The 18,601-nt window shown below is 33.1% G+C and overlaps 1 protein-coding gene across 1 annotated transcript; it reads left to right on the forward strand.

Moving 5' to 3' along the window:
* Positions 1 to 13,450: 13,450 nt before the first annotated feature.
* LOC142611615 (uncharacterized) lies at positions 13,451 to 17,761 on the forward strand. Its single transcript, XM_075783703.1, has 3 exons — positions 13,451 to 13,639; positions 14,676 to 15,772; positions 16,708 to 17,761. The coding sequence occupies exons 2-3, from the start codon at positions 15,323 to 15,325 to the stop codon at positions 17,548 to 17,550; spliced, it is 1,293 nt and encodes a 430-aa protein (XP_075639818.1). The 5' UTR covers positions 13,451 to 13,639; positions 14,676 to 15,322; the 3' UTR covers positions 17,551 to 17,761.
* The last annotated feature ends 840 nt before the right edge of the window (positions 17,762 to 18,601 follow it).

Here is an 18,601-nt window from a genome sequence, read left to right on the forward strand (position 1 = left end):
ATGTTTCACAAGCCATGACAATTTCACATTCAGCTCAGACCCTTTAGGAGGTAACCCCCCTAATAAACGCTCCACATCACAGTTGGTGAGATTGTCATTCACCTCTATACGCTTTCCCCCAATTCTCAAACCTGTTATCACTGCAAAATCATGAGGTGTCAACATTACCTCGCCAATACCCGGAAAATGAAATGTGTTCGTAGTATCCCAAAACCTTTCCGATAAAGCTATGATAAGGTTGATGTCCTTGTGCTCAACGATCCCATCATTATATATAGAAGTAAGAAAATGATTCAAACCAGCAGCAGAAATCTTGGCCTTAACCTCAGGACCCATAACAATCCAACAATTACGAACGTCTGAAAGAGACCCCCTAATTTTGTAAGACGTAGGCTTCTAACCAAAAAAAAAACACACACACACACACACACAACAAACCAACGTAAAAATCAGAAAAATTTTCCAAATTGCAAAGATAATGTCAGAAACATACAACAATGAAATACAAAAACAGAAAGAAGCAAGCAAAGAATTCGGTTCTTGATTCAAAAAAAGAGAAGAATAGCATTGTCCCATATTGATCATGGTCGAGACTTCAACTAAATACCCCTCCACTAAAAAACATTTCCCTAACAAACCAAATTAATACGACTAAACTCGTCCAAGAACACTACACATGGACATAGCTCATGCAAATAAAAATGCCCATGCCCTTTAACACACTTTCTACAAACACTCTCTAAGCATTAACAAAACCATTGTACAACGTACAAAAGTAATCACACACTTCCAAACAACAATCCAAGGCATGTAATTCACCAAAAAGAAGTAAAAAGAAAGATGAACTTACCCGTTGAAGGGCTTGTGAAGACATGTGGGTATTTTTGTCTTGAAGTAGATCCTCATTGCTATTCCAACTCTTTGGTTTGTATCTCTTGCCACCTTTGCCATCAAAGGAAATAAATTTTGAATCCCCTTGTGAATAGGTGGAAGCCATGGAAGTGGTAGGAAGAAAATGGATTTGCTAGGAGAAGTTGATATGGGAGAAATTGATATTTTTGAGGAAAACCCACTTGAATCTCGATGGAAAGTGATGGAAAATCATCAAAATTGTGAAAAACTCTTTAGGAGGATTAAGCTGAATTTTAAATAAAAAAAAATTGAAAAGAGGAGGCTTGAAAATGGTGGAAATTGGAGAAATTAAGAAAACGGCTTAATAATAGACCAGAAATCAAATGCTGTTTTTTAAAACAAATGGGCTGCCATTCCACATTGGGAGGCCCGAATGGCTAGGACCGCTATAAAGTCAGTTGACCCGGTAAAACGGGTTTTCCCAAATAAAAAATAGTAAAATAAACGAAGAAGGAATGAAGGATTTGAAAAAAAATAAAATTGAGACGTTGGGTGGGCAATAAAAATACAATTTAACACCTTCTAAATTTTTTTTAAAAAAAATTACAATGTATCACGTTGGTAAAATTTTAGAGCAAACAATGGATCTTGTAACTGTCAATCGAATGACTTGGGTGTGGTGAATTGGTAGGAGTTTTAGACTAAATCACACTTGTGGATTCAAGACCTGCTTGGTTCAAGTCGTGGACTTTGCAAAAATTCGGTGTCATGACGTGAATAACCCTAATGCACCCAAGGGTATTCCACATTGTAAATTTTTTTCAGTTTAAGTAGACTAGGTCAATAATTACATGCTTGAAACATTTTTTTTTTGGGTTCATTAAAAAAAAATGCCAATCCAATTGTTAAGAGTTAAGCCTACATAAGTATAAGGATCAAATTCTAGTATTTAGAGGGAGTTTCACACCCCACACACTTAAATTAAACTAGCCTCTGAGCACGCGCGTGAGCGCGTGCTCAGAGGCTCTTCTATTTTTTGGGTAAGGGTTAATTTAGAGTATTTATTATAATTTGAAATTACTACATTTTTCAATCACAAAAAAACTTAGGGGTGTGATGAAAAGTTATTTCACCTGCAAACACTTAATACACATCACACCTCTAGATTTTTTTTGTGATTGGAAAACGTAGTAATCCCAAATTATAATAAATACTCTAAATTAACTCTTACCCAAAGGCTAGTATATATATATATATATATATATTTTAAAAAAATATATAAAGTTTGAAAGATCAAGATTGAAAGAATATCAAGTTTGAAAGATCAAGATTTATATATATATATATATATATATATATATATATATATATATATATATATATATATATATATATATATATTTAACCAAAAAATGGATCAAAATTTAGAGGGACAACTCCAAAGTCCAAACGTCTCGTTTACAATAAATCCCAAAACGCAATCAATTAAGAACTACTATTTTCCTTATAAGAGGATTACTAAAGTGACTTAAAAGTGAATTTTAAAAAAACTTTTAATAGAGATGAGCTATCAATTCGTGTAAAGCCACCTTAAAGCATTCTTTTAAAAACAATTTTATGTTAACTTGAACTAAAATTTGTACATTAAAAACACTCATAATGGGGAGACTTTCCATTAACTTGATGAGTGTTATGCATTTGTACCAAATATTAACACTCATCACACTTCTAGTTTTTTAGTGATTGGAAAATGTGTAGTAATTTTAATTTATAATGAATGCAAATTATTAATATTTACCAAAAAAAAATAAAAGAGCCTCACGCGCTTACTCAAAGGTTAGTTTTGTTAAAGGAAATGCTCTAGGCTCCATGTTTCTTTATTTTTTTTTTATGAACACGTTTCCTTAATTTTTGGAGTTGTTGTTGTTGTTGTTTTTGGCAATTATCTTCTCAGATTAAAAAAAAAAAAATTATGGCAGTTATCAATTTTTGTTTAATCCTAAAATTTAGTCACTTACTACACATCCATAACAAAAGTTAAAAATAGCCTAAATTTAAATTTAGCAACTACTTTTAAGCACTTTTTGTAATGTAAAGTGGGCAACTTGCGTCTTTTTTTGACAGGTTTTCATTGTAATAAAAACACAAAATCTTAAATATTTATTGACCAATGGTTTTACCAATGTGACTATATATGCTGACCTTCTTTTTATTTTTGTGTTGGAGTGGGAAGAGAAAATGAGATATGTAATGTGTTGCATTTCTCCCCCCCCCCCCCCCCATTTGTCTCTTATATTTTCCCTCGTCCCTTCCAATATAAGAATTTACAGAGACATACAAAAATAGGAGAGAGAGAATAAAGAATGAGCTTTATTTAAGAGCTATAGTTATCATTCAAGTCAGCAGGATACAAACTACAAACTTGCACTTTACTAAGTCGTAGTGCACTTGACATCAACTTGTCTTGAGGAACAACTCAAAATCATAATTATAGGTGATTAGTCCAAGAGTATTCTATAGCAGAATATGTTTGCTCTATAGCACCAAAAATTATATAAGATTGCATTTGTTTATCATTGCATGATAGTGCTCCTTCCTTAAGCATTTCCTGTTGTTCACTGCTTTAATGAACGCAATTTGTATGACCAAAGGTCATTGCTATTTGAGAGAGGAATTGTGTTGCTTCGTGTGCTCCCTTTCTAGTTAAACAAAATACCAAAACAGATTTTCACCTTGAATATTACATAAGAATATCTACAAACCAGTTTTAAGCATTTTTTAAATTCATGATTCCTGTGGGGACCTGAGGACCCAGGATGAAGACCCGAGGACCCAGGATGAAAACCCAAGGACCAAATGTGAAGCTTAAGGAACAAAAGAGATGGCAATTAGGATGAAAGTCAAGAACCTGAGAATCCGAGGATGCAAAAAGGGGATTGCCTAGAGAAGTACAAGGGGTAATTTGGTGATACATAATAGAGAAAGTGAAAATATCAGATTTGAGGGCAGGTAGCTGTGAACGCCGCATTGAATGCTTCGTACCAAGCTTTCTGGCCGCATTGAATAAGGAGCACCAGCTTTATCTGTTACATTGTGTTGGTGCAAACACAATGATAATGGAAATAACACAAAGAGAAACTAAATAATACTTCTGAATTTTTTATTAATTTAAAAAAGAGATTACACAACACTATTTGGACTGAGGCGCGACACTTGCTCTCTTTAAGGAGATTTAAGGCCTTGGTTGGCTAAACTTTGTAATCGGTGCAGACCGTCTCTGACTTGTCTCCCCCAAGATACAACAGCCCAACAAGTATCGTATGGCTAGAACAATCTCTGCACAAAGTAGTAATTACTCTGAATGGGCTGCCAAGTAGGAGGAACAACCTCTGCACAAAGTAGTAATTACTCTGAATGGGCTGCCAAGTAGGAGGATCCAAGGTGCTGATTCATTTCCAAATTTGACACCTCCACCCTTCACCTCTCCCTTGCGCACGTATCTGGCCCAATATTTGAGACAATTCATGTTAGCCCATTAATCACCACAATTAAAAAGAACAAAATAGTCTCTCTCCTTTTCAATGTGGGATTAAACATTTTCACTAACTCTTCATTTTTCACATTCACTCCCACATCTTTACATTTATGTTATAAAATTTATTCATTTTAATTATTTAATATTAAAATGCTCCAACAATCCCCCACTCATTTTAATATTAAATTTGTAGTTAAAGAGAGATTACCAGGCAAAGATGGGTCACTATGCATCATGAAGGTGTGCTCTGCATTGAACCTTCACTTAGTAAAACAGCGATCTCAACTCCAGAGTCATAGTGGTCTCCGACTTGTACTAGGACTGCTTTAGGGAAATTAAGCGTCACTGCTTACACATAACAACCCAAGTGTTGACATGAGCTTTTATAGCTAGCACTTTACGGCCAAGTGCTGATCCTGGTTTCATGAGTGTATTTGAGATTAAGTCCAAATCTCATAGGAAGCGGCCCCACCCCCATACTCACATAGGTGAAATTTTGTTAAGGGTGCTCCTGTAATTCTGACACCCTACTCATACGAGTTACAAATTTCATTAAGAGTTTTTTACTCAATCTCTCCACATTACAGGATAAATGCACTTACATTATAGGGATGAACAATTAAAAAATTATTTACAAAATAAATAATTAATAAAATAAATTGTACATTTCTTACGACCATCGTATGATTCGTTTTTCCCATTGAACCAAATTCTCAGGATCTCTGGTCTTTGGATTGGGTATCCTCATACATGGCTCATGATTCTATGGACTTTAGTCCCATCCCCCTCGATGTATTCCAGACTTTATTTTTTGCCAAGGCCTTGGTAAATGGATCTGCAAGATTATCATTAGATTTAATATAATCCACAGTTATGGTGCCACTACTCAAATAAGATCGCACGGTACTGTGCTTTCTTCTTATAGGTCTGGATTTACCATTGTAATAACGGTTTTTAACTCTACAATTGTAGCAGTGCTATCACAATGAATTAATATAGGTGGAATTGGCTTTTCCCAAAGTGGAATTTCATATAACAAATCTCTAAGCCAATTCGCCTCTTCACTAGCTAAAGCTAATGCTATTAATTCAGCTTCCATTGTTGAATTAGCAATTATTGTTTGCTTTTTAGATTTCCAACAAATAGCACCACTACCTAAGGTAAAAATATAACCAGTGGTAGAGAGAGAATCACCTGACAAAGTATTCCAATCGGCATCACTAAAACCTTCAATCACAGCAGGATATTTTGTATAAAACAAGCCATAACTTTTGGTACCAATTAAATATCTCATGACTCGCTCAATAGCTAGCCAATGATCTTTACTAAGCTTGCTAGTAAACTTGCTTAGCACTCCTACTGCATATGCAATGTCAGGTCTAGTACAATCAGTAGCATAACGCAAACTATCAATGATGCTAGCATAATCATTTTGATTAAAAATCTCATCATCATTATTCACGGGAAATAAATGAACACTAAAATCAAAAGGAGTAGCTACACTTTTGTAATCATGAAAATTTTATTTTCTTAATATTTTTTCAACATAATATGATTGATCAAGATATATTTCATCACATACTTTTGTAATTTTCATGCCCAAAATAAAATTAGCCTCACCAAGATCTTTCATATCAAAATGGCTTTTAAGAATACTTTTTGTCTCATTTATAACATGCATATTTGAGCCAAAAATTAACATATCATCCACATAAAGGCTAATAATAACATGTAAATTATTCCATGATTTAGAATAAATACATTTATCACATTCATTTGATTTATAACCATTCTCAATCATGCAAGAATCAAACTTTTCATGCCACTGCTTAGGTGCTTGTTTTAAGCTATATAGGGATTTAATTAGCTTATATACCTTGCTTTCTTGTCCAAGCTCTACAAAGCCTTCGGGTTGATCCATATAAATCTCTTCCTCTAGGTCTCCATTTAGAAAAGCAGTTTTTACATCCATTTGATGAATTTCAAATAAAAAATTACAGCAATAGCAATTAACAATCTAATAGATGTAATTCTTGTTACCGGAGAAAATGTATGAAAGAAATCAAGATCAACTTTTTGTTTAAAGCCTTTTGCAACAAGTCTAGCTTTAAACTTATCTATTGATCCATCCGGTTTCAACTTTTTTCTAAGGACCCATTTACAACCTATAGTCTTACAACCCGGTGGAAGATCTACTAATTTTCAAGTTTTATTAGAAATTAGAGATTCCATCTCATCATTTACAGTCTCTTTCTAAAATATAGCATCAGGTGATGTTAAGGCCTCTTTTAAATTTTGTGGATTTTCCTCAATGTTAAAAGCATAATAATCAGGACCAAAATCATTTTCAACTCTAGCTCTTTTACTTCTTTTAGGTTTCATTTCAAGATTTTCTTGATTTTGTAGATGTGAAGTAGAAGAACTAGGTTGTGATAAAATATTTTCTTCACCCCCACTATTTTTCAATTTAAAAAGAAATTTTTCTTCATGAAAAATTGCATCACCAGATTCAAAATTTATTTTGTTTTCAAGATCAAAAAATCTATAGGCTGCACTATTAAATGCATAACCAAGAAAAGCACAGGTAGTAGCTCTTATACCTAATTTAGGTATTTTAGGGTTAGTAAGCCTTACATAAGCAAGACAACCACATACTCTCAAATATCCCAAATTTGGTTTATGTCATTTCCACATCTCAAAATGTGTGGTGTGTGACTTTTTATGTGGCACCCTATTCAAAACATGACATGCAGTTAAAATAACTTCACCCCAAAAATGTAAAAGTGCACCAAATTCAATTAACATGGCATTTGTTAACTCAATTAAAGTTATATTTTTTCTTCCAGCCACACCATTAGAAGCAGGTGAACATGGTGCAGTAGTTTCATGGATAATTCCCAAAGACTGAACAAATGAGTTGAATGCACTTGATTCATACTCACGGCCTCTATCACTTCTTATTCTTTTTATTTTTCTACCGAATTGATTTTCAACTTCTTTTAAAAAATCTTGAAATTTTTCAAAAGCATCACTTTTATTTTTCAACAAATAAATAGTTGTAAATTTTGAAAAATCATCAATAAAAGTGATAATATATCTATTTCCTCTACGAGTTAAAATTTCCTCAAATTCACATAAATCAGAGTGAATTAACTCAAGCAATTTGGTATTTCTTACAACACTTTTATGAGGCCTTTTTGTAATTTTAGCTTGACTACAAGTTTCACATTTTTCAAAATCTTTTGACAGTCTTGGAATTAATCATAAACTACTCATGATTCCCACATATCTACTATTTATATGACACAAACGAGCATGCCAAAAATTAACAGAAGAAAGCATATAAACTGAACTGATAGATGCTTTATTATTCTCAACATTTAATTTAAACATTCCATTACAAGCATAACCCTTTTCCACAAATAATCCATTTTAGTGATTACATAATTATCAGATTCCATAGTTTGCTTGAAGTCAGCCTTGTTAAGCAAAAAACTTGACATCAAATTCTTCCTCATGGACGGAGTGTAAAGTACATATTTCAATGTTAGCACACGTCCAGAAGTGAATTTCAATTCAACCTCACCACTCCCAATAACCTTGGTTTTGCTAGAGTCACCAAGCATAACAGTTTTTTCTTCTTCAAAAGGAGTGTACAATTTGAACCAATTTTTGTCATAATAGACGTGCCTATTATCACCAGAATCTACCCACCACCCTTCAACATATTGCACCATATTGATGTCTGTAATCATAGCCACTAAAGGCTCTTCAGTTACGTTAGCCTGCGGGATAGATTCACGTTTCTAAAATTTGCAAAATCGAGCAATATGCCCACTCTTGCCACAGACAAAACAGGATCTATTAAATTGATCTTGTGAAGGGGTCCTTGGTTCTTATTGTAATTTTTATTCAGGTTTCCCCTTCCTTGAGGTGATCTATTATTGTTTTTAAAGGCTTTCTTTTTTTGCTTCAATTGACAATTTCTAGGAAAATGATTTTTGGGCATATTATTATTGGATGAAATAAGGTTTACCTTTGTGGTGGAATTACCATTGCTCTCTTGTATCATGAATGCATCTTGTCCTCTAGCCTCCTCCTCCACACGGATGCGTATGATCAAAGTCTCCAAGGATGTCTCCTTTTGTTTGTGCCGCAAAGTCTTTTGGACTCCCTCCAAGATTGTGGTAGTTTGTCAATTATGTCAGCTACCACCAAATTGTCTCCAATCTTTATGCCTTCGGATCTTAATTCTGCTACAATCATTTGGAAGTCTTGTACTTGATCCACCACCGATTTTCCATCCACCATTTGGTAACGGAAAAATCTACTAGCAGCATACTTCTTTGCACCTGCCTCCTCGGTATCATACTTATTTTGTAAAGCTTTCCAAATTTTTTTAGCAGACTTGTAAGTTGTATCATAATAATCATAGAAATGATCGGCAAGACAATTCAATAGATAAGAGCGACAATTATATTCATCTTTTGTATACTTATCTATTTTTTCTTGATGGAGAATATATTCTTCGTCACTCATCTCATCGGTAAGAATCTTTGACGGATTCTTCTCAGTAAGGATGTAGGCAACTTTGAGAAGGCTTAAGTAGAAGAGGACCTTTTCTTTCCACCTCTTGAAGTGGGCTCCTTTAAAGCGAAATTGTTTGTTAAGATCTCCAATAGGCTCATTTGGTTTCTCTTGTGTAGACTCCATGTATTGAATCTCCTTAAAATTGTTGGTGCAAACACAATGATAATGGAAATAACACAAAGAGAAACTGAATAATACTTCTGAATTTTTTATTAATTTAAAGAAAGAGATTACACAACACTATTTGGATTGAGGCGCGGCACTCGCTCTCTTTAAGGAGATTCAAGGCCTTGGTTGGCTAAACTTTGTAACCGGTGCAGACCGTCTCTGACTTGTCTCCCCTAGGATACAACAGCCCAACAAGTGTCGTATGGCTAGAGCAACCTTTGCACAAAGTGTTCAAGCCCAAAACTCCACCAGAAAGAACACCCTTCCTTGCCAAGAATCTCTCTATTTTTTTGTAGTGTATATTGCAGTAACTTGGATTGTGTCTGAATGGGTCTATTTATAGGCTCAATGGGTCTCACGAAATTACTACCCAAATTAATATGATTAATTAGGTCCATTATTATGATATAGTGGGTGTTACAAGATTAGTTGTTGGATATTATTTTGGTGGGCTAGAGTTACACAATTAATGGTGAGATAAGGAGTTTTCTGAATAATGAAAAGGCCCAAACGGATAGTCCATTAAGTGGGTTAATGGCTCATTATTTTCCATAATAAAAATAGAATATTAATTCGGGCCATTTACTCACCAACGGATATGGTAATTACTCTGAATGGGCTGTCAAGTAAGAGGATCCAAGGTGCTGATTCATTTCCAAATTTGACACCTCCACCTTTTACCTCCCCCTTGCGCACGTATCTGGCCCAATATTTGAGACAATTCATGTTAGCCCATTAATCACCACAATTAAAAAAAACAAAATAGTCTCTCTCATTTTCAATGTAAGATTAAACATTTTCACCAACTTCTCATCTTCCACATTCACTCCCACATTTTTACATTTATGTTATAAATTTTATTCATTTTAATTATTTAATATTAAAATGCTCCAACACATTGATGTGGAGGTGACCTGAACAGTACAAGTTACAGCTAAGGAACTTCTTTCCACTACCTTCTACAAGTAAATATACAAGTGTCAGCAAAAGAGCTGGGATAGGTGAGAGATGAAGGGTGGAGATAACAAAAGCAAGGAGTATAAATAAGGATGAATGTGGCTAGGAAGGGGGGGCTTTTTTGCTTTAGGGAAGAGAGAAAGAACTGAGACAAGTGAATGTAATAGATCCTTTTCAGAGAAAAATCTAAGTGCCTGTATTAATTGTCCAAGTGAAATTTTCAGGACGCCATTATCCTTTGTTGTTTTGTTCCCTTTCTACAAATTCATTATTTTGGACCTTGAATTGTTGGACCTCCCTTGGGCTTTTGGGCTTGTTCATTATTTTTGGTCCTTACAATTCCTTATTAAATGAGTACTAAAATTAGAGAGTAAACTATTTTGTTTTCTATTCAGCAAAAAAAAAAAAAAAAAAAACCTTTCTAGAATCCATTTAGTGATTTCAAAATTAAAAATTCTCCATTACCTACTCTTATTGGTAATGATAAATATCATTATCTAGATTGCATTCCAATGAGTACGCATATATCTAGAAGTTCACCTCCACATTCATGAGCAACTTCTTATATTCCACAAACAAATAAAATATTTGTTCATTATTGTAAAAATAAAATAACCCTTCTATTTCAATCTCACATTTCTTTCACATATTACTCTTTTTCAAATATATATTTATGTTTTTGGAATATGGTTAGATTTGCTTCAAGTTGATTAGAATATTGTTGCTTCCACTCAAAAAGTGGTGTGAATATGATTAATAGTAGCACCAGCTCTAACATAACACGTCCTACAATCAACTTACATGTTGAATCCAGAATTAAGGAATAGTTTTTAGAGCATATAACTGAACAAAATTGATCCATTTTTGAGACTTTCAATAAATAAATGAATACAGCACCCCCCCCCCCTTCCCAACCAAAAATAAAAAACATAAATCAATTGGATCAATAGTTTTGCACCATTATTGTAGGCACTATTTTATGTGGGAGTTAAAAGAATTTTTGTTTTTTTTACTTTTAGACTCTAAATCACGTTAAAAAAATAAGGTTTTTTTTTCCTATACTCTAAGTCAGAATTTTTTTAAAAAAAAATATCAATTTGAGTTTTAAAAAAGTAATTTGAGTTCAAATAAAACTCATATTTGAATTTTGAACAAAATAACATGAATGTAAGAACATGTGAGACTGTTTTTTTTTTTTTTTTTATACAATGTAAAAAACGTGTGGTTAGTAGAAAAAAAGACAAAAAAAAAATTAAAGACAAATATATATCATTCCCACTCTTTAAAAAAAAAACTCATTAATTAGAGAAAAATATTAAACACTCATCAAACTGAATAAATGAAGAAAATAAAAGATTAAAAAAGAAAGGAAAAGAAAAGATAAGATAAGATAATGATATGGAAAGAATAATGACAAGAAAGTAAGGAAGTCAAATATAAACCAAATTCTACCATAATATTGTAATCAAATAAAAACAAATGTATACCTATACAAACAAAATATATTTGGAGTTTGAAAAAATGTGATCCTATTTTGTAGGCACTATTTTATGTGGGAGTTAAAAGATCTTTTTTTTTTTTTTTTTTTTTTTTTTTTTTTTTTCTTTCAGACTCTAAACCACGTTAAAAGAATAAGTTTTTTTCCCCCTAAATTCTAAGTCAATGTTCAACTTTTTTTTTTAAAAATATCAATTTGAGTTTTAAAAAAGTAATTTGAGTTCAAATAGAACTCATACTTGAATTTTGAACAAAACAATAGGAATTAAAGAAAATATGAGAGTATCTTTTTTTTTTTAATGCAATGTAAAAAACGTGTGGTTAGTGAAAAAATAGACAAAAAAAAAAAACAATAATATATATCATTCTCACTCTTTAAAAAAGACTCATTAATTAGAGAAAATATTAAACACTCATCAGACCAAATAAAAGAAAAGAAAATATTAAAAAAAGATAAGATAAGATAATGATATGGAATCATTCTAAAAAAAAGAAGATAATGATATGGAAAGGATAATAATAACAAAATAAGGAAATCAAATGTAAACTAAACAACTCATAGAAGCAAACATAATTTGCTGATATAGAGAACCCAACAGGCGTGAGGTATCTAAATAGAGGTCATCAGAGATATATACATTTTTGCTATTGACTACACTTCAAGTCCAAAATTCAAACAAACTATTGGAATTGGAGGACAAAATACACGAAAATCTTGAAAATCCATGCGTTCCATGGAGTTTAGATAAATAAATATCTCATTTACTGAGCTACTTCTTGCAAGTGACCTTGTTTCAGCCTACCATTTGACCAATCACAATGGGCAATCTCACATCTGATTCCTGCACAAAGTTCATATTAGCCACAATCTACCTCTAATCTCTATACACATCATCAAACCAAAAGAGGAAGAGAGAGAGAGAGAGAGCCAAAAGGATGTCAATTCAAAGTTGTATACGAATTTGGGAAACCTGATTACAAACAATGTTTGCTTCATCTTTGCTTGCAGAATGCAGCCTGTGATCAACAACTATTGCCAAAAGCCCATCAACGAAATCACCACTCTCTCTTGCACTAATGCCATTCATTTTCTAGTTAGTACATTCTTGAAGAAATATGTGAAAGAAATTAAATGTGAGGTTGAAATAGAAGGGCTATTGTACACAAATATTTGATTTGTTTTTAAAATATAAGAAGTTATTTATGAATTAGAAAACCAAAATAGAAAAGACAAATGTATATTGACATACACATTCCGTTAAGCAAGAGCAAATTTAAGCAGAATAAATAGAAAAAATGATGATAATGGTGAAAAGAAGATTAACAAGGAATTGAGAGGATTGGAAAACTGAAGAAGAATCAATTTGAGTTTGAAAACCAACGTGAGTGTAGTGAGAGTGTGGTCCTATTTTATAGATAATGTTTTAAGTGGAAGTTAAAGAAGCATTTTTAAATTATTAAATTTTACAAAAAAAAATAGTAACCTTTTAACGTGGGTTTAAAAAAAAAAAAGAAATATTTTCGGCCAATTAAAAAAATAGAGAAAGAAAAAAGTTTAAACGTGAAGTTTGTTTCTGAATAAGTGGATAAATGGATTAGTGAGAGAGTAATCATATTTTGAAAAGACAATGTTTTAGTAGGAGTTAAAGTTGTATTTTTACTTTGTTGTCCTTTAGTTTTGTCTGGGCTTAAATTTAGGGAAATAAGGGTATTTTGGATTAAAAAAAATTTAGTCCAAACAGGAACAGTCCCTTAAATAGTAGTATAGATTATGTTAGGTTTAGATTTATATATATATATATATATATATATATATATATATAAAAGTCAAGCCTCCTCGATTGAGAATAGAGTAGTGGAGCTTCAACGACGTCGTACCTCTCAATCTAATCGTGGGGTTTAGAAAAGAGGCAAACGAAGAAGGCAACCACTCGATTCGCGAAGCTCAGCTGGGCTTTTGCTCTTCTTTCTGCATACTGCAAACGAAGGCCACAACAACAACCAAAGCAACAATTACTTGACCTCCTAACGACGTCGTAGGTTTGTTTCTTACTTCACCATTCATTCTCTTTATAGTTATTGAAGTATGATAATCTAGCTTCTGAATTGCACCAACAAGTTTAGTCCTATTATATTATCTAGTGTTTGTGTGTGTGTGTTTTTAATAGCTAAGTGCTATATTATCTAGTTTTATTTGACTACTTAGTCGGTATAGAAAAGAAAATTCACAATTTGAAATTTTCATTGTTTTTTTTTTTTTTTGGAAAATCAAACAGGGCCTCATTATTTGTATGGATAAGTGCCTAAATTTCACTATCATTCCCGTGCCTTGCGTTATTCAACCAAAAATTTCCGTCCATTGGTCCAGCCACTGTTTGAAAAAAATGCCGGGTTTTGTTTTGTTTCAAGTGTTGAATAGCCAGAATTTTATTGCAATCATAATGGCATGTGAGAGTAAATGGCGAATAATTAGTTTTATGAAGTTGTAAAATTTGAGTTTTGCATGAGCTCCATTACCTGAGTATTGAGTGTTTTAAGAGTTTAAGCCTTGAAAGTTAACCATTGAAAATGATGATGTAATTAGTTTGTTGATTTTCTGAATGGATGATTGCTCGATTCTGTTGTTATAAGAGGATTGTAATTTCATGGAAGCGTTCAGTTTATATATTTGTAATGAACATGATTAGCATTGTCTGCTCAAGCTGCTCTCCAGTCCCCAGTTTTGTATTTCGCAGTTGAACCTGACTACTCGAGAGCTGGAATGTTGTGTTATTAGAGCCCATTACTTAAAATATATATATATATTTATTTATTTAACTTAATTTATGGGATTATATTTCTTTTTAGTTGGTTTATTCACGTCTTACAAGTTAAAACATTTTCAGTGTATTTTTTTTTGTATGTTCTTCTGGATTGTAGAAATTGAATAACTTATTCTTGCACAGAAGCTAAAAGCTATTATTTCATTGCATTATTTTGACCCTAACCCTTGATTCTGTTAGTTTTACTAATGTGGATTTGACTAGGATTTATTGATGTGTCTGATTTTGGTTGGGCCAAATGTGTTATATTGCAGGGTTTGCATACAAGTTACAGGTGATTTTCTCCCAAGTCTATATGAGCCAGTATCTGTATCTACAAAACCAGAGGCCTCAAACTAAAATCACCACTCATCAAGCAGCAGTTTACTCATCTCTTTAGTTAGATCCCCATACACTTTCTTTCTACTTCCTTCCATTACCAGATTGTATCACCAACAGGTTTTTTTTCCTCTTATCCCTTGCTGTGCTCCTCCTCTGCTATCTGCCTGAGTTCTCGGATTGTTCATTGGGTAACCTTTAAACATCCTGGTTTACTTTATGGATAGTTAGAACAGTCTTGAGTGTTTCCTTACTGCCTCTACTGCTGTGGGAAGCAGAATTCTTTCATTCTTTGTTTATCTTCTTCTGTTTCATTTCTCCATTATCTTATTTCACTTTGTAACGTCAAAATCAATTTACAAGTTTATGCTTTTCTGTGTCATTTTATCAACCACATTAACCTATATGAATTATTATCTAATTCTTTACATTCATTGATACCCTTGATGTATTTTCATCCATTTATGCCAGTTTCTTTTTAGATATGCAAATTGAGGGATTGCCCCTAGTTAAATATTTCAAAAGAAGGCAAATTCATAAATATATGAAACACGTTTTTATATTTTGATATTTCACTTTGCTAATGGGGACCTATGCTTGTAACATGCTAATTTATCCCAAGTCAACTTACCCATTAATCAATAATATTAGGAAAACCTTTTACTTTCCCTTGCGAAACTGTACTTTCCAAACACCCAGAGAATTTAGTTTCGGTAAAGTACATTGTCAATTGGGTGCTCCCAATGCGGAAGATACAGGAAAACCAGAGAATAAAGTAGAGAAACCGAGGTATAAGTGGGTAGAGATAGGTACTAACATCACAGAAGCCCAAAAGAAGGCCATAGCTCAACTTCCTCCTACAATGACCAAACGATGTATGGCCGTTATGAAGCAGATTATCTGCTTATCTCCTCAAAAAGGCAGTTTGTCTGATTTGTTAGCAGCTTGGGTGAGGCGTATGAAGCCTGATAGAGCTGACTGGCTTGCAGTTCTTAAAGAGTTGAAGATAATGGATTATCAGCTTTATCTTCAGGTACTTCTTCCTTTTTCATTTGCAATTTTCTAATCTTTATTGATTTCGTTAACTCATGCCTGATTGGACAACTTGCACTGTGTGTGTGTAATTGTAAGAATGTCTTGGTTTGAATTTGCTTGTTAGTTGCTACTGTAGTGTTAAGTATAATGTTGATTTGAGTTCCAAGGCTTATATAAAGTTGAAGACCACATTGGAGAAAATATTAGATGAAATCTTTATGGAAATCACACACACAGGTCTTTTGAAGGCTTCTGATCATACTACTGACTTAGTGAGGTTCTTGCCAGTATACAGTGACGAGCTCCAAAATGCTCTGGTTGGTTTTAGCCAATTTTTTATGTGGGAATAGAATTCCCCGGAAAAAGGTCAAGTGTGTCAAACCTATCAAATGTTAGTAAATTTATCTTTAGTCTAGTGATGAGGTCTTAAGTGAGTTCTACCTCACTTGGTGAGATCTAATGTCCATGAGAGGTTATTGTTGTGGACTGGCATAGTGTAGCACAATAGGGAATATAATTAGAATTGGTGACTTTCAAGTTTCAACCACTTAAAGAGGTCTTTATGGTTCAATATTGGAAGAAATAGATAATATGTGACACAATATAATCTTAAATTGTTTACTTTCTTTGAAAGTTGTGGCATTTTATAAATTTTGGCTAAGCAAAAATGAGGAAGATAAGAAACATTTTATTTTGAAGAAATTTATAAGAAGATAGAGCATTAGCATGTTTCTGCACTAAACATGATTTTGTTTTGCTTTGGTCAGATGCCTACCTTATTTCTACTGCAATTGACATCTAAAAATGTTAATCTTCTCATTGAAATTTCCTTCTTACAGATATTGTATATTTTGGTGCATTGAAATGAAACTTAAGACTTTTTAAACCTCCTTACAACCTGAAGTGAATTCATGGCTCTTTGCACTTCCTTAGGTGGCAGAACTTACCCTCTTAGAAGAATCTTTTGAAGCCAATGTTCGTGACTATACCAAAATAATCCATGATTACGGGAAGCAGAACCGACTTCAAGATGCTGAAAAGATCCTCTTATCCATGAAAAGTAAAGGTGTGATCTGCGATCAGGTAACTTTAACTGCCATGATTCACATGTACAGCAAAGCTGGGAATCTTAAACTGGCTGAAGAAACTTTTGAAGAACTCAAGCTGATTGGAGAAACTTTGGATAAAAGATCATATGGCTCAATGATCATGGCCTACATCCGAGCTGGAATGCCAAAGCAAGGAGAGACTTTACTTAGAGAAATGGATGCCCAAGAAATATCCGCTGGAAGGGAAGTTTACAAGGCACTGTTAAGAGCATACTCCATGACTGGTGATTCTGAAGGAGCTCAGAGAGTCTTTGATGCAATTCAGTGTGCCGGTATACCTCCTGATGTTAAGCTGTGTGGGCTTCTTATAAATGCATATGGAATGGCAGGTCAAAGTCAAAAGGCAGGTATTGCATTTGAAAATATGAGGAGGGCTGGTCTTGAACCAAGTGATAAGTGTGTGGCTTTGGTGTTGGCTGCTTATGAAAACGAGAACAAGCTTAACAAGGCATTAGAATTTCTGGTAAATTTAGAGAAGGGTGGTATTATTGTTGGAAAAGAAGCTTCAGAAATATTGGCTAGGTGGTTTCGGAGAATAGGGGTAGTAGAAGAAGTAGAGCTTGTCTTGAGAGAATATGCTGTAGGTGAAGCAAACTTCAAAGTTCCCTCCTCACCCTTGGCATTTGCCCATTCAGAGCCTAATGATCGCTTAATAGGCTATCCCTAATGTGCAAACTTTTGTAGAGTACAATGTGGAATTATTGCTTGAATTGGATAAATACTTCTACCATGATTTATGTATTAGTAATTCACTAATTTGTTTTCTATATGTTGCTGTGGCAAATAAAAACAAGAAGAACAATATTAAAAAGGGATTTAAAATCTGTTGTTTATGCAGCTGAAGCAACTGAAAAGTAAATGATCATAGTTTCTTATTATATCATTAGTGTTGCTGTAGCTTGAATTCTTTCTATATGTTATTGATAGTGATTTAATAAGACTCATGGATATTAATTTGTATGGTTTTGTATTTGGGATTGGGTCTCTAATTTGGATGGCAAGAAGAAATACAGAGGAAAACTCATATAAGTTCACAGCTGACCTGGAGCCACTAGTAGTCTGTTCATCTTTCCCACTTCTAAAACTATTTTTGCCCTTAATTTTGTAGCAGTTTGATTTATCAAAAAAAAAAAATATTTTGTTACAGTTTGATGAATTGAGAGCTGTTAAATGTTAATATTGACCCGAATACATTCATTTGGAGTACTGCTCCTACCCTTTCTTTTTTAACCACAGCTTAAAGTGAAAAAGATTAACCAACATGATGCATAATGCTTGGATATTTGTGTGGACACATGTTAGAGTAATTAATGAGCATAATTTATCTTAGATAACTAATAATTACTATGATTTTAGTTAATTACCTCTTTAAAAGAAATCTAGCTTTTGCTAACATGATTGAGGATTGTCAAGTCACTAATGCATTGGTAATAATTCCTTCTTATAATGCCAATTATTATATTTTTGGATTGATATACTAATTATGCCCTCAAACTAATACGTAATAACAGAATTCTCATATCTAATAATTCTAGCATTTATTTTAGTAATAGAAAATCCTGATTATTAATGCTAAAAGCAAATTGAGGAAAAAAAAAACAAAAAAAAACAATGTCAAAATAATGTTAATAGCCAGAAAAAGAAAAAAGAATAAATAATGCTATTTTTATTATACCTTCCAATTTAAGGCAAGGAAAAAACAAAAACTCCAAATAATG

This window comes from Castanea sativa, chromosome 10 (genome assembly GCF_040712315.1).
Source record: "Castanea sativa cultivar Marrone di Chiusa Pesio chromosome 10, ASM4071231v1".
Classification (NCBI taxonomy): Eukaryota; Viridiplantae; Streptophyta; class Magnoliopsida; order Fagales; family Fagaceae; genus Castanea; species Castanea sativa.

Bases quoted from the DNA above. Each gene is read 5' to 3' on its own strand.
- LOC142611615 (XM_075783703.1), top strand. From the start codon at position 15,323: ATGGGGACCTATGCTTGTAACATGCTAATTTATCCCAAGTCAACTTAC. The intron at 15,773-16,707 runs GTACTTCTTCCT...GCACTTCCTTAG, and splicing joins ATTATCAGCTTTATCTTCAG to GTGGCAGAACTTACCCTCTT.